The following is a 15985-nucleotide window of genomic DNA, read 5'->3' on the forward strand; positions in this document are numbered from 1 at the left end:
GTCTGTGGTATCTGCTGGGTGACTCAGCAGGACCAGGCGGGAGAGCATAGGGAGTGGTAGACAAGTTACCAAAACATGGTGTCTGCAGCTCAACTCTCTGTTTGCTTTTGCAACCAGCCTGTGTTTGGATGGGCTGCTGAGGACAGTGGCCACTGAGGCACTAGGGGACTTTTGGACACATGGTCTTATCAGCAGAAAGTTGGGTAGAGTCTGGCCCCGCAGTTAGTGGTGTAAGAACGCAGATGCATTTTTAACCAGGAAACACACGGTGCTGGTTTAAAAACCCGGTTTCCTTTCACATACATCTCAAAACATATCCCAAAATCCAAACCAAACCCATTGCTGTGGAGTCACTCCAACTCATAGCAACCCTACAGTTCAGGGTAGAACAGCTCCGTAGGGCTTCTAAGGCTGTAACCTTTACAGAAGCAGACTGCCACACATTTCTCCCACGGAGCGGCTGCTGGGTTCAAACTGCCGAACTTCCGGTTAGCAGCCAAGTGCTTAACCACTGGGCCACCAGGGTTCCTTAAAACATCCAAAGGGGGATAAATGGCACAGAGACTATTTCAACTGTTGTTACCCAGTGTGACCCCAGGAATTCACTAGCCCATGGCCAAATGTCTTACTCAGCTACCCCATATACATCCAGCCGCTCAAACCAGGGCCAAAGGAGGTAATCAATCATGGATATACAGTGCCCGCCAAAGAAGGAGGTCTTCTGATAGCAAAGAATCTAAAAATGTAAAGAGAACAAAAGTAAGTTAATTTGCATATCTGCTGGTATATTTGCAGACACTAAAAGTACAAATGTCAAATTAATTCCTGTCATGGATTGAATTATGTCCCCCTAAAAATGTGTGTATTACCTTGGTTGGGCCACAATTCCCAGTGTTCTGTGGTTGTTCCCCACTGTGAGATTGTAATTTTATGTTAAAGAGGATTAAGGTGGGATCCTAACACCTTTACCAGGTCACATCCCTGATCCAATGTAAAGAGAGTTTCCCTGGGGTGTGGCCTGCACCACCTTTTATCTCCCAAAAGATAACAGGAAAAGGAGGCTAGCATAAGATGGGACTTTATACCACCAAGAAAGAAGCACCGGGAGCATAACGCGTCCTTTGGGCCCAGGGTTCCTGTGCAGAGAAGCTCCTAGTCCAGGGGAAGATTGGTGAGAAGGACTTTCCTCCAGAGCTGACAGAGAGAGAAAGGCTTCCCCTGGAGCTGACGGCCTGAATTTGGATTGTATCCTACTAGACTGTTAGAGGACAAATTTCTTTTTGTTAAAGCCATCCCCCTGTGGTATTTCTGTTACAGCAGCACTAGATGACTAAGACAATTCCCAAAGAGGGAGAGCTAAGGCTTTGATTTGTTAGGAGAATGCTTCTCTTTTCCTGAGGTTTCCTCCGCAGTGGCGTCACTAGGGTTGGTGTCACGCAGTACAGTAATTCATGATGTCACCACCCCCCATGCTAATTACCACAATATTGTAGCTAAAACACCAGAAAATCTGACAGAATCAGCAACTATAAAAACACCAGTAGCAACGAAAACAGCAGTGCACGCTTGTAGCACGTGCAGATGAAATTACATGATTTGAAGCATCATTGTTATTGGGTAATAACGACAGCTCTGACTGGAGCTCATTAGAAAGCTCAAAAAGTAAATCAGCATAGAATTTTGGCCTTGTCGATATACTGATACATGTAAGCTGGATTTATGAAAAATGTTTTTGTTGTTGTAACTAACTACAGGGATATTTTTATAAAAAGTAATAAATTTCTGCTGAAACATTGCACAAAAATTTTAAAGTCATTTTGGTGTCACCCCCTCTGACAGTGTCACCTGATGTGGTCCGTATCCCCTGCACCCCCCGGGTGACACCACTGTTCCTCCACCTCCTTTAGGGTCACGCTCCTGGTTGCACTTAGTCCTCTCCCCTACTTCAGTGCTAGGGTGCTAGCATGGCTCCTCTGATGCAGAATTTGGAAGGACCATCTAGGCAGAGGCTGCCCAGACCCTCCCGGTTAGGATGCAACAGGCTCCTCTCGGTGCTAAGCTCCCCAGTGAGCTCTGCCCCTGGGAAAGGGGTCTGGCCTCAGGCCAGCACTGCCCGAGGAGGGGGGGTGGGTGGCACCAGGAGAGTCTCAGCCTGATGCTTAAGGTCAGCATCAGGGGCCCCACTTGTTGCAGATGTGTTCCCCATTCTCCACGATCAGCTTCATCAATAACGCAGGTGATAACTGTAGTCTCCATTTGTCTTACTCCTCAATTGCTTCAAAACTAAGGCAAGTAAGAACTGTACTATTTAATGGACTCCCTCAAGTACCAACATTGTCTTTCAACCGTACTTTCTCTTATTTGAGCTCTTTGAACTTCACACTTGTTGGCTACTCAGCATGATCAACTTTTCACATTAAAATAAGATTTTTCATTCCCAAATGAGACAGACCAACCAAGATAGATGGACTGTAAAGGAAAGCAAACTCTCAAGACAGAGGTAGCCAAACATAAGAAGTATCAGAAAATTTAAAAAGCAAAGATGCTTAGAAGAGGCTTGTTTGGCCACGTCTTCCCACAGCTGTTGATCTGGATTCCTGGGCCCAGATGAGTTGTGAAAGTAAGCTATGCTGGTGTTTCCATCTTGAGATGCTGGAACTCTAATGAAGGACAGGAGGGTTACTAAGAGTCTAGCTGTAAATTAGGTTGGCGCCTGCAGTCAGGATATACTCAGGCCTGACTCTTCATATGTCAGATCAGCTTGATGACTCCCTGTGGGAATCCTAGGGTTATAGTTAAGAGTGAGCACTGAGCCAGCAGACCTGGTCTTATGCTGGGCTCTACCTTTGATTCAACATGGAACCCTGGGTAACTTACTTATCTCCTCCACCAAACCTCTGTGTTCTCATCTGTAAAATGGTGGTAATGTCAGTGCCCGCCTCAGAGGTTATGGTGAGGATTAAAGTAATAAAGCATGCAAAACACTCTGGCCCCACTCAGTAAACGTGAACTACTGTGATGAGAAGGAGCACAGACCCCGAGGGTTATATCCACAGAAGGCAAACCTATCCCTGGCAGACAGGATCAGTGGGCTCCCCCACCAGCCACCCCTTCTCAGAGGGGAAAGCAAATCTTGTTGCCCTAAAGTCGAAGTCCCCATTATCTCCCAATGTGGAATAGAGGGGGCCCCTGAAATTTGTTCTGGAAGCCTGAGAAAACGTTAGGTGGCATCGCTTTGTTCAAAGAAGCTAGCAGGATGGTCCTAAAACAGTAGAACCTGGCTAATGAAAAATCAAAACCAAAGCTATTTTCAGTCATGGGTAAGTAAGATCTGGCTAGAAGAGAAAGGAAAGAATTGTTCCATTTTTCCAGATTCTAGAAAGCCTCAACCTTCTTCATGTTCAGAAAAACATAATAATTACCCAAACTTTCGTCACTGACATGGAAACATATACATCCAGCTTGTTATTGAACTTATGGCACAAATCGGATCCAAATCTAAAGTGACTGACCCTGAAACATCTGTGTAACAATTCTGTTTTACAGAGCATACGTTATTTCTGGAAAAATTCTTGTCAAAACAAGCTATATATATATATACAGTTTGCTTCATATATATATGAAGCATCAAAGACAACAGAAGGAATATACAGTCACTGTACCAAAAAGAATTGGTCGACATTCAACCATTTCAGGAGGTAGCTTATGATCAAGAACCAATGGTATTGAAGCAAGAGGTCCAAGCTGCATTGAAGGCATTGGCAAAAAACAAGGCTCCAGGAATTGATGGAATACCAACTGAGATGTTTCAACAAACATATGCAATACTGGAAGCGCTCACTTGTCTATACCATGGAACCTGTATGACATCTACTTGGCCAACTGACTGTAACAGACCCATGTTTGTGCCCATTTCAAAGAAAGGTCATCCAACAGAATGTGGAAATTATCGAACAATATCGTTAATATCACACGCAAGTTAAGCTTAGCTGAAGATAATTCAAAAACAGTTGCAGCAATACATAGATGGGGAACTGCCAGAAATTCAAGCCAGATACAGAAGAGGATGTGGAACTAGGGAAACTGCTGTTGTCAGAGGGATCTTGGCTCAAAGCAGAGGGTACCAGAAAGATGTTTACCTGTGTTTTATTGACCATGCAGAGGCATCTGTGCGGATCATGACAAATTCTGGATAACATTGCGAAGAATGAGAATTCCAGAACACTTAATTGTGCTCATGAGGAACCTCTTTATAGACCAAGAGGCAGTTGTTCAAACTGAACAAGGGGATACTTCATGGTTTAAAATGAAGAAAGGTGTGCATCAGGGTTGTAGCCTTTCACCATAATTACTCAATCAGTATGCTGAGCAAATAATCTGAGAAGCTGGACTGTATGAAGAAGAAAGCGGCATCAGGATGCAGATAACATAACCTTGCTTACTGAAAGTGAAAAGGACTTGAAGCACATATGTATAAATATGCATATAGAGAGAGAGACTTATCTCAAGGAAATGGCTCATGCAGTGGTGGAGGCTGGCAAGTCTCAAAACTGTGGGTCAGGTGTCAGGCTGGAAGTTTCCCCTGACTCACGTGGCTGCAGGGGCTGATGAACCCCCCCCGCAAAAAAAAAGCTCAGATCAGGAAAAATACAAACTAGAACAAAAGGTCAAGACCAGGGCAGAAAACAATATCAAGCCATGGGTCCTGCAGAGTCCTTTAAATAAATAAAGACTTTGAGCTTCCTGGCAGCCAAAGTGGAGAGGAAAATATGCCAATTCTTGTTGTCTCCCACATGGAAGCACATCCATTCCTCAGGACACCCTTGCTTTACAGAGGAGGAAACGCAGTCCCAGGCAAAGGGGTTCTCTGGTTAGTGTCAAAACTGAAATGAAAACACCATTCTCATGCCGAGACTAGTGTCAATCCTGTGTTATTCAACTTCAGATATGTAATTATGAGAACTCTAATTACTTGAAGAAGCCTCTCCAAGTCTCTCGTGAATTCTTTGCTAACTCTTTAAATTTAAGCAAAAAGCCTGGGATCAGCAAGCTCAGAAAGCTTCTCCTGCTCTACAGTCAAGGACTGGCCCAAGTCTGAACTTCCCTGTGAGAACTCCCTCCTCAATCCTCCTCTTTCTCACCCTCTCACTCTATCAGGTACTCCTGATGAAGCCCCTCGTAGGCACACCAGCAGCTTATCAACACTCTCTTGGTCCTGTTTTCCTCCAATGATATGAAGGTCATCTGGCAACTTTATTAGAATAGCTCTTCCCTGATCTCAGCTTAAACTAAGTTCCTTGCATTTATAGCCAATTAGCTCTCTGGAGAAATTTTAGGATAGAGAGGTAAACTAAACTGACAGACATAATAATCTTAAAGTCTTCCAGTGTCTGATCTTTCCTAAGGGTTTTATCAGCATACATAACATGGCAACTGCTGTTATATCTGAAACCACTTAGCAGTGGTTATGTTGGTATTCAGCATCATTTTAAAGAACTTGATTTTGAGTTCTTTCCATCTCCCACCTGCCACATATAATATTGGCCATTCTTAATACTGAATAGCTTCTCTCACAATGGAATCCCTCACTTCCAGAACTATCGTCCTTGGTATCACCAAGCAAAGCAAAATAACCTGCGTAGAGGACGTTTATCTTTAGGGGCCTCAGACATCCACAAGACTCCCACAAATGACTGTTTGGGAACTCAGGCTCTAGCTCCTAACTCTCTTGTTTTCTAAAAACATTAACACATCTTCCATCCAGGCTAAAGAGATTTCCTTATGTGGGAAAAGCTATTTGATGTTCTGGAATATTGGGAAAATCTGTTCATAAGTTTAGTCTCCACTTGACTAAAAAATAAGACTAACGACCTCCTTTTCTTTTCATCACATGCAATTAGGGATAATGTGTTAGCAATGCGAACGAGGAGTAAGTAACCGTTTGGTACCCGGAGCATGTCTCAGGAAAAGACAACTTTCAGTGCAGTTAGTGAGACAGAGGCGTAATATACTGACCGTGCTATCTAATTTTATTCTGGATTTCTAGACTAACAGCTATGTTTTTTGAGAAAAATATGTTTTTCTCCGGTGGTCAAAACCAAGATGTAAAACCATATGCCTCGAGGGGTTTTAACCAAGTGACCATCAAAAATCAAAAAACCAAACCCACTGCCGTCGAGTCAATTCCGACTCATAGCAACCCTACAGGACAGAGTAGAACTGCCTCATACAGTTTCCAAGGAGCACCTGGTGGATTCGAACTGCTGACCTTTTGGTTAGCAACCGTAGCACTTAACCACTACACCACCAGGGATTCCAGTGACCATCTGCACCCCTCAAAATATACATACTCAGGAAGAGTGCTGTCTGGGTGCTGTTGCTAACAAAATATCTTTTCAAGACAGACAAAGAAAATACATGTACGCATCTTGTGACCAAGATCTAAGCATCCTGCAAAACTATCTGTAATCACTAACTATACTCTTAATAATCAGTAACCAGAGTGTAATTATTACAATATTCATTGGTTTTCCTGTAATTGCCCGCCCTATGGTTTGGTTCCTCTTTTTACCCCATAAGAATATTTGTATAACGAAACTGCCCTGGGACCACCTGGTTCCATTTTCAGTGGGCTACGTAGTTCCCCAACTGCAATTGTTTTACACCCTTAATAAACCTGTTTTATCTTGAAAAAGTGTTCCAGTTTTTCTCTACAACAAGGGTACACTATTCCCACCCCATGAACGTGAAAAGCCTGGATGGAAAGGCCTCCCTGGTTCTACCACAGGGACAGAAAGGAGAAAGTCAGCCCTTTGAAGTAACAGTTGAGCCAGAGTAGAGGGAAGAAGCACATGGCTCCCCCTTGTGGCCATCAGTGGTAAGGCACACTGCCCATGGCTCGACCCAAAAGGTTCAAGAAGGTTGAAAAAGAAATCTCAAAGGTTTTTGTGAAAGAAGATCACAGAGAAATGAATCCCAGACTTCTTCAAGCCAAGCATTCCACAAAGCTCCAGACTAAGGTCTTGTGATCTTGAGTTCGGCATCAATAATTGAGCTTCAAACCTTGAAGTGGCCACCGGCCCTTCACCACCGGATTCCAGGGTGTCTAAGGAGCAGAGAGTGGTGAATCCCTGCTGCTGTCTTCGCTGGAAAAGGAAGGAAACATTATTCTTGAGGAAAATAGTTCTTATGAAGCAGAGCCCCGCCCCCCCCACCACCACCACCAAAAAAAGGGCACAAAGTCATCTGCTAGTCCATCAGCAATGAAGGCCTTATCCAGAAGCAGCAGGAAAGCACTCAACCCTGGGGCTGAAATCTTTTGAATTCATAAAAGACGATCAGAGGTTCTCAAGATTTCAATTTTCAGGTCCCTGTTGCACAGATACAGATGAGGCTGAGCTGAGGAATAGATTCCCTGGAAAATGAACCCAGAGTATAGATAAGAGGATTTTTCCTCTAGAAAGAAGCCTTAGAAGTAGGGCCTATGGCAAAACATTCCCCCTTCCCATCAATTACAACCTAGATTCTCCTATGAAAATTGCAGAACGAGACTAGTCAACATCTGGGGATGAAAGACCGCTCTGAAAACTCCTCTATGCTAAAATCCTTTTAGTGGGCTGGTCTTAGTTTCCTAGGGCTGCTATAATAAAATATCACCAACTGAGTGCCTTATGGGAACAGAAGTTTATTGTCGCAGAGTTCCGGAGGCTAGTTGCCTGAACTCAGGGTGTCGACAGAGCCATGTTCTTCTCTTTGAAGCCTTTAGGGGAAGAGCCTTGTCTCTCCACAGCTTCTGGTAGCTCCCAGCGTTCCTTGGTGTGCGGCTGCATCTTCACGTAGCTGTCTTTCCTCGGTCTGTCTCTCCGCATCTCTTCTCTCTTACAGGACACCACTCAGAATGGATTAGGACCCACCCTACTCCAGAATGACCTCATGTCAACTGGTAACACCTTCAAAGACCCTATTTCCAAACAAGGTCAAGTTCATAGGGACTAGGACTTCAACTAATCTTTCAGGTGGACACACAAGTGAATCCATAACAGCGCTTAATTATTTTGTTGAAAATATATTTTTAAGATAGTAATCAAACAAAAAAACCAAACCTGTTGCCATCAAGTCGGTTCCAACTCATAGCAACCCTATAGAATGTAGTAGAACTGCCCCACAGAGATTCCAAGGAGTGTCTGGTGGATTTGCACTGCCGACCTTTTGGTTAGCAGCCATAGCCCTTAACCACTACACTACCTTAAGACAGTAGGGAGGAAAAAAAAACTATAGGAGAACGCTTGACAACTCAAATACCTGTAAAGGCGGAAAGTATAAATAAATATTTATCAAATCTCTGAAGAGAGAGAGGTCTTCCTATGCATGAGAGCAGTGGAAGAAATCACAATATAAAAGACTTACGGCACCGATTTTTTAAGTGTTACATTTCTATATGTACAAAAAAGGTAAGCTAAACTAAAAGTTAAATTAAAAAAAATTTTTTAAGAGGTAAATACCCTTTATATATAAAGCAACTCTTTAAAAGGAACTTTTACAAGATCAACAAGGAAAATCAATAAGGCCCTGATAGATGGACAAAGCCTCTAACCAATTTTCCTGATAGCTGACATGCTTTTAGGAAAAATATCGCTCCCTAGCAATCAAAGAAATGCATGTTAAACCAACAATGAGAAACTACTGTTTATTTCCAAAATAAGCAAATGTCTTTCTTAATGAACTCTCCAAAAGATGGAAAGGGAATTGTGCAAAGGGCATTTTCATACGCTGCTGTGGGTGGGTGAACCAGCACCACTCTGTTGGAAAGTGATTTAGCACGCCTGCCTCCGAAGTATTCATAGACTATGACGCAGTAATTTGACTCCTGGGAGTCCCATATTCTAAAATAGACAAAAGGGCTTTTAATACAAGAAAGTGCTGTTCCCTGCAGCATCATTTACAATCAGGGAAGATTAGAAATAATCTAAACACCCACTGATTAGGGTGTCGGATAAAGATCTTTTTGGTTATACACATGGCAATTCTGCAGACGTTAAAAGTGATTTTGTTACAGTTTTTCAGTTTTTTGAAATGGCACATGGAATAGAGAAATACCTTCTCATTATATAAAAAAAAATTCACCCACAGAAAACAGCGTAAAAGGTGATGACCTTCCCTCCCCCACCTCTACCTCTAAATATCCCTTGCCGTCAAGTAGATTTTGACTCCTAGCAACCCCATAGGACAGAGTAGAACTGCCACGTAGGGTTTCCAAGGAGTGGCTGGTGGATTCAAACTGCCTACCTTTTGGTTAGCAGCCAAGCTCTTAACTACTGCGCCAAGGCTCTACCTTTAAGCACTTTCATATCCCATCCCAGTTCTAAACTCTTTCCCAGTGGTAACCACTCTCAAGAGTTGGATGTGTATCTCTCCAGACAATCTAGGCATCCATTTACATTGATATGTGCATATATGCACAATAGTTCTGTTTTCTTCTAAAAAATTAGGATCATGCCATCTGCATTACTGTGTTAATTTACTTAAGGATTTCTAGGCAATCTTTTCATGCTGGTACAAATAGATCTTCCACATTCATTTTTAACTGCTCCACAGCATTCCACAAGATGAGCAAGGTTTATTTAATCAGTCCCCTTCTAATGTACAGTAAGGTTTCTCATTTTGCACCATCACAAATATAGCTGCTAGAATGCCATAAGCCTTTCATCTAATAAACACCTATATATATATATATATATATATTTAAGAATATATATATAAATATTTAAGAATATATATATATATATATAAACCCTGGTGGCATAGTGGTTAAGTGCTACAGCTGCTAACGAAAAGGTTGGCCATTCAAATCTACCAGGTGCTCCTTGGAAACTCTATGGGGCAGTTCTACTCTGTCCTATAGGGTCACCATGAGTCGGAATTGACTGGACAGCAATTATGTTAAAAATATGTGGAAAATTCTTAAAAAGGTAACCAAGTTGTACACAATACAGGAGAGGTCAGCACAACTGGACTAAACCAAAAGCAAAGAAGTTTCCTGAATAAACCGAATATTTCGAAGGCCAGGGTAGCAGGGGTGAGGGTTTGGGGACCACAGTTTCGGGGGACATCTAGGTCAACTGGCATAATAAAATCTATTAAGAAAACATTCTGCATCTCACTTTGGTGAGTGGTGTCTTGGGTCTTAGATGCTAGCGGCCATCTAAGATGCATCAATTCGTCTCAACCCACCTGGAGCAAAGGAGAATGAAGAACACCAAAGATACAAGATAATTATGAGCCCAAGAGACAGAAAGGGCTACATAAATCAGAGACTACATCAGCCCTGAGACCAGAAGAACTATATGGTGCCTGGCTACAACCAATGACTGCCCTGACAGGGAACACAACAGAGAACCCCTGAGGGAGCAGGCGAGCAGTGGGATGCAGACCTCAAATTCTCGTAAAAAGACCAGACTTAATGATCTGACTGAGACTAGAAGGAACCTGAAGGTCATGGTCCCTAGACCTTCTGTTAGCCCAGGACTGGAACCATTCCCAAAGCCAGCTCTTCAGACAGGGATTGGACTGGACTATAAGATACAAAATGATACTGGTGAGGAGTGAGCTTCTTGACTCAAGTAGACACATGAGACTATGTGGGTAGCTCCTGTCTGGAGAGGGGATGAGAAGGCAGAGGGGATCAGAAGCTGGCTGAATGGACACAGGAATACGGGGTGGAGAAAAGGAGTGTGCTGTCTAATTGAGGGGGAGCAAGTAGGAGTATATAGCAAGGTGTATATAAAGTTTTGTACTAGAGACTGACTTGATTTGTAAACTTTTACTTAAAGCGCAATAAAAACTTTTTTTTAAAAAGTAACCAAATTGTACAGACAGTACAATTTTAATGACATGAAAATATACATAGAATAGAAAGCAAAAAAAAAAAAAAAAACTCAAAATATTAACAGTAGTGGTTTCTGGGTGGCAGGATTATAAAATCTTTTTTTTTCTTAATTTGTATATTTTTCTCAATTCCTACATTTCCTCTGATGCCTAAGTGTTATTTCATCATTGGAGAAGAGTAAACTCTGATTCCCAGCCAGTGCGCCACATGCACCACTGCCACACGTCCATCAGGGGAGGCTTCCTGTTACTACGACGCTAAACAGGTAACAGCGGAGCAGCTAGGTAAGACAGACTAGGAAGAAAGGCCTGGTGGTCTACTTCCAAATATCAGTCAAGGAAAACCCTACTGGTCACAACGGTTAGATCCACAACCACCCACAGTGTTGGAGCAGAACCAGGCAGCATTTCATTCCGCTGGTCACAACGGTTAGATCCACAACCACCCACAGTGATGGAGCAGAACCAGGCAGCATTTCATTCCGTTGTGCACGGGGTTGTCATGAGGCAGGGGCCAACTCAGTGACAGCTAACAACAATAACAATTATTATTTTGTATTTACATGATGGAAGAGGGTACAGCAAAAGACTATTAAAAGAAATATGGTAAGTAATAGTTTACCTAGAAAGTACTCATAAGAATTGGACAACTAATGAAGTTACCGAACTAGCAATGGCACTAAAAACTCTCAACTAGCCATCTTGAGTAGAGGATAACCAGTTCGCTAGTATGGAAGAACTGGTGGTTACAACAAAAATGATATGTTAGTACCAAACCAAGACACCAAACCCATTGCAGTCAAGTCAAAACCGACTCAAATGTCAGTAAAAAAAAAAAAAAAAATGACATGCTAAATTAGCTAACAAACCAAGAGAATTGAAAACATATGTCCTCACAAACACTTGTACACAAATGTTCACAGCAGCATTATTTCTAACAGTCAAAGAGTAGAAAACAACCCAAATGAACAGATAAATAAAATGTGGTACAGATAGTCCCTGACTTACGAGGGGGTTCCATTCCAAGGATTCTGTTGTAAGTCGGTTCTGACATAAGTTGAATACTTTTTTTTTTAGTTTTCACTATTATTGCCTTTTATTATCAGTATCTTTATAAATCCGATCTTCATTTGTCTTTGGGGGTTGGAAACATTACATATAAATATCTGCAGGTGAACTTCTGCGAATGGTAACGTCAGCAAATTACGCGATACAACATTGTATATACTATATATTACTAATGATAAGAGGTACAAAAAAAAAAAAAAAACAGATGGTCTTAAGTGCAGTTCATCATAAGCCAGGGACTACCTGTATATCCAGGCAATGAAAATATTATTCAGCCATAAAAAGGAGTGAAATACTGATACATGCTATAACACGGATGGACCTTGAAAACACTATGCTAAGTGAAAGAATCTCACAAAAGTCCACATATCGTATGATTTCATTTATATAAAATGTCCAGAATAGGTGAATCCATACAGACAGGAAGTATAGTAGTGGTTACCTAGGCTGGGACAGGGGGAGGGCAGCCTGAGGAAATGGGGAGTGACTACTAGTAGATACACAGGTTTCTTTTAAAGATGATGAAAATATTCTGAAATTATAAACCACCGAATTGTATATTTGAAAGGATGGATTTTATGGTACACAAATTATATCTCAATAAAGCTACTAGAAAAGATAGCTATAACAATGAATTTAGTTTGTAGACAGGTTGAATTAGTTGATAAAAATAAATTGTAAATAGTTTGCTACCCACAAAAGGCTATTGAAAATTATTTTCAATGAAGAATTAGCCATGTATAAACTTTCTTTCTTCAGGTCCTGATGGCATCCAAGGAGAGACAATTAAATAATATACAAATCATTTCATCACTGAAATTAAGAAAAATTGAAAAAGAACACAAAACTTAGCTAAGGCAGTTAATCTAATTGGGCTAATTTTTTTTTTTTTTTTTGAAAGGAAAAGAACAGACTAATAATTGAGATTATGGGTATAATTTAGAATCATGAAATTATTTAACTACAGATGTTCCTATATAATGCACACACAATTTGACGGCACTGGGTTTAATCTAATCTGGGGATGTGGAAACTTTGCATGGAAATACAAAGTACCCCCATGCAGGTCAGTGAACACCAAGAAGTGAAAGCATAAAGTGTCCCTTGGCCACTGGAATTGAAGGCCTTGATTACGGGGCAGGTTCTCACCCCATCAGTGCTATTTCAGGGTTTTATGTTATTCTCTTCTTCACTCCCCTTTATTGAGCTCTGCTGATGACTGGTAAGAAACTAAGTAGTAGCCAGAATATAGAACGAACTCATCCACCCACCACCTGTCAGTTTGTTGTACTGCGGTGGCTTGATGCTGTGATACAAGAAGGTATGTCACAGGTATTTCAAATACCAGTAGGGTCACCCATGGTGTCAGCAGAGCTTCCAGAATAAGACAGACTAGGAAAAAAGGCCTGGAGATGTACTTCCAAAAATTAGCCAGTGAAAACCCTATGGATAACAACAGAATACTGTCCAATATAGTGCGGGAAGATGAGCCCCCTAGGTTGGAAGGCACTCGAAATACGCAATGGCTGCAACAATGGACTCCAGTATACCAATGGTTGTGAAGATGGCACAGGACTGGGCAACATTTCCTTCTGTTTTACATGGGGTTGCCATGAATCAGAGCTGACTCCCCAGCAACTAACAACAACTAAGAAAGAACTGATGAACAAGTGCACGAAAACTGAGAGCAAAAGTCCAAAACATCAGAGAAATCTGGCTGCATCCCGCCTTTTACTGCACTTGGACTTGATTTAACTACTTCCACAATGAAATACTTTAAATGAAGGCACTGGCAATACAGAGCCACTAAAAAGGTTCTGCCATATTCAAACCCATGGAGATAACACAAAGCTGGGCTTGGGTGCTATTTTGAAATAGAAAATTCAATTAACCACATAAAAAGAAAATAAAGCTTAAAAATGACTCACGATTAATGACTTATAAAGGCTAGACATCTGTTGGAAGACATAAAGTGTGGTTAGAAAACCAACAGTTTTAAAACTTATGCCAATGCTCATAACAGGGAAGTAACTGAGGAAGTTGTCAGTTGGATAATAAGAGCAGCGGAAATATATCTCGAAAAATTGCAAAACGCTAGGAAAAATGTGGCTATATAACAAGCACAATGAAACTTTGTTTTCATGAAATTGGATTTTTTTTTAAGAAAAAATTTATAAAGTCAGGTAGGACATTTATTTCAAAAGACGAGTGTATCAGCATTTAAGGCTACAAAAGGTAAAAACCGAGCCTTTTGCTTGGGGATAACATGGCAGAAGATTATACATGGAAATTGTGGTTTACTTATCGCTGAGGAATCCCATGTGTGTTTCCTGTATTTTCCACTCACACAAAATTCCGATTGTACACAGCCATGCGGAGAAGTCACACAAGCCAGGGGATCACCCGTAGTAGAACTGTCCTCACTGTATTTCAATTGCATCAGTTCACTAGAATCTCCTAGAGCACGTACACTGATATATAGAGGAGTGGACTGAATAATTTGAGCTCACTAGGAATGTTTTTGGATTCTGATATTGCCTACATTATAATTACGATTCTGGCTAACATTTCACAAGACAGAAACCGCTTCAAACCTCTTAGGATGATGCTGAATATTCAAGAGTTCTTCAACAGCAACAGTGAAAGCTACCTAAACCTGGACTGGTTAACAACAGCTATTTCCGGGGCTCAGCTACTAGAGACAAAGTGAAAATGTGTTATTCAGTGGTGTCCTGGAGTTGGCCAATTGAGTGCCCTGATGGTCTTTAATTTTTGCATTTTTTTAATACCTAGCTCAGCTGGCAACTGAAAGGTCGGATGTTCGAATCCACTAGCCCTCTCCGAGGGAGAAAGATGTGGCAGTCTGCTTTCATAAAGATTTACAGCCTTGGAAACCTATGGGGCAGTTCTACTCTGTCCTATAGGGTCATTATGAGTTGGAATTGACAGTAGCAGGTAGTATCTAGCTCAAGCCTATACAGTAAGACCACTCAGATTTGTAAAGTACAGATAGTATCATTTTACCGGGGAAGACTGCTGGAAGGATTAAATGAGATGGGATATACCAGTGGCTGGGGCATAATGCCTGACGCAAAAATACTGGTTCACTTCTACCTGAAAAGAGCCCAACTGAAGAACTGGCCTCTATCATATACATAGTATACTTGTTTAGCAATCTGAAATTATAAAGTTTATCCATCATCCAAATGCACAGTAACAGGGAGACAGATTTTAAAATATTTTAAAATAATTAATGTTTTCAATTATCTTTGAATTCCAAAGACGGCCTGGTGGCACAGTGGTTACGTGCTCAGCTGCTAACGAAAGCTCGGCGGTTCGAACTCACCAGTGGCTCCACAGGAGAAAGATGAGGCAGTCTGTTTCCATAAAGATTACAGCCTTGGAAACCCTATGGGGCAGTTCTACTCTGTCCTATAGGTCACTATGAGTCAGAATTGACTTAATGGCAATGGGTTCAGAATTCAAAGGATTTTGTTTCATGGCTCCTTTCTTTCATCCAGCAATTACTGGGAAGAAGTTAACCAGGAATAATGGGATTTGGTAAGCTCATCTTTAAAATGAAAACCTTGAAAATTCTTTATTTGCAGGAGTTTCCAAACTTATTTTTTAAAGCAGCAACCCTCCACCCCACAAATGATATCTTATTAGATGCTTTGCTAGGCAGTGTGGTTAAAAGCAGGGCTACTCTGGTTGGATGTGGAACACCCACAGGCTACCCTTGCCTGGGTGGTGCCTCTGCAGAACCCGGAGACTCTGAGGAATGCACATTTCAAAACACTGCCTTGTTATATAAATGTGGAAACCAAGGCCCAGAGAGGTCCAGAGCATTGCCCAAAATTCTGGGATCCAGCAAAGGCAAGACCAGGATCCAAGAGTACAGACACTTTCCACTACACCACACTGCCTCCATCAGGCTCAAGGCTACAACCTATGGCCTAGGACAGAGGTTGACATTTCTTCCATGTGACTATACATCATCCATAAATACTGCAACTGTACAAACCTAAGATAG

The 15985-nt window shown here is 41.6% G+C and overlaps 1 protein-coding gene across 1 annotated transcript in view; it reads right to left on the reverse strand.

Annotated features, from left to right (window-relative positions):
* LOC100659524 (glutathione S-transferase omega-2) overlaps positions 1–15985 on the reverse strand; it is a 38198-nt gene that overhangs the window by 14362 nt on the left and 7851 nt on the right. The window contains exon 4 of the mRNA XM_023546752.2: positions 630–736. Coding sequence (XP_023402520.2) covers positions 630–736 — 107 coding nt within the window. The remainder of the gene's footprint in view (positions 1–629; positions 737–15985) is intronic.

The sequence above is a fragment of the Loxodonta africana genome, chromosome 16 (genome assembly GCF_030014295.1).
Source record: "Loxodonta africana isolate mLoxAfr1 chromosome 16, mLoxAfr1.hap2, whole genome shotgun sequence".
NCBI classification, from domain to species: Eukaryota; Metazoa; Chordata; class Mammalia; order Proboscidea; family Elephantidae; genus Loxodonta; species Loxodonta africana.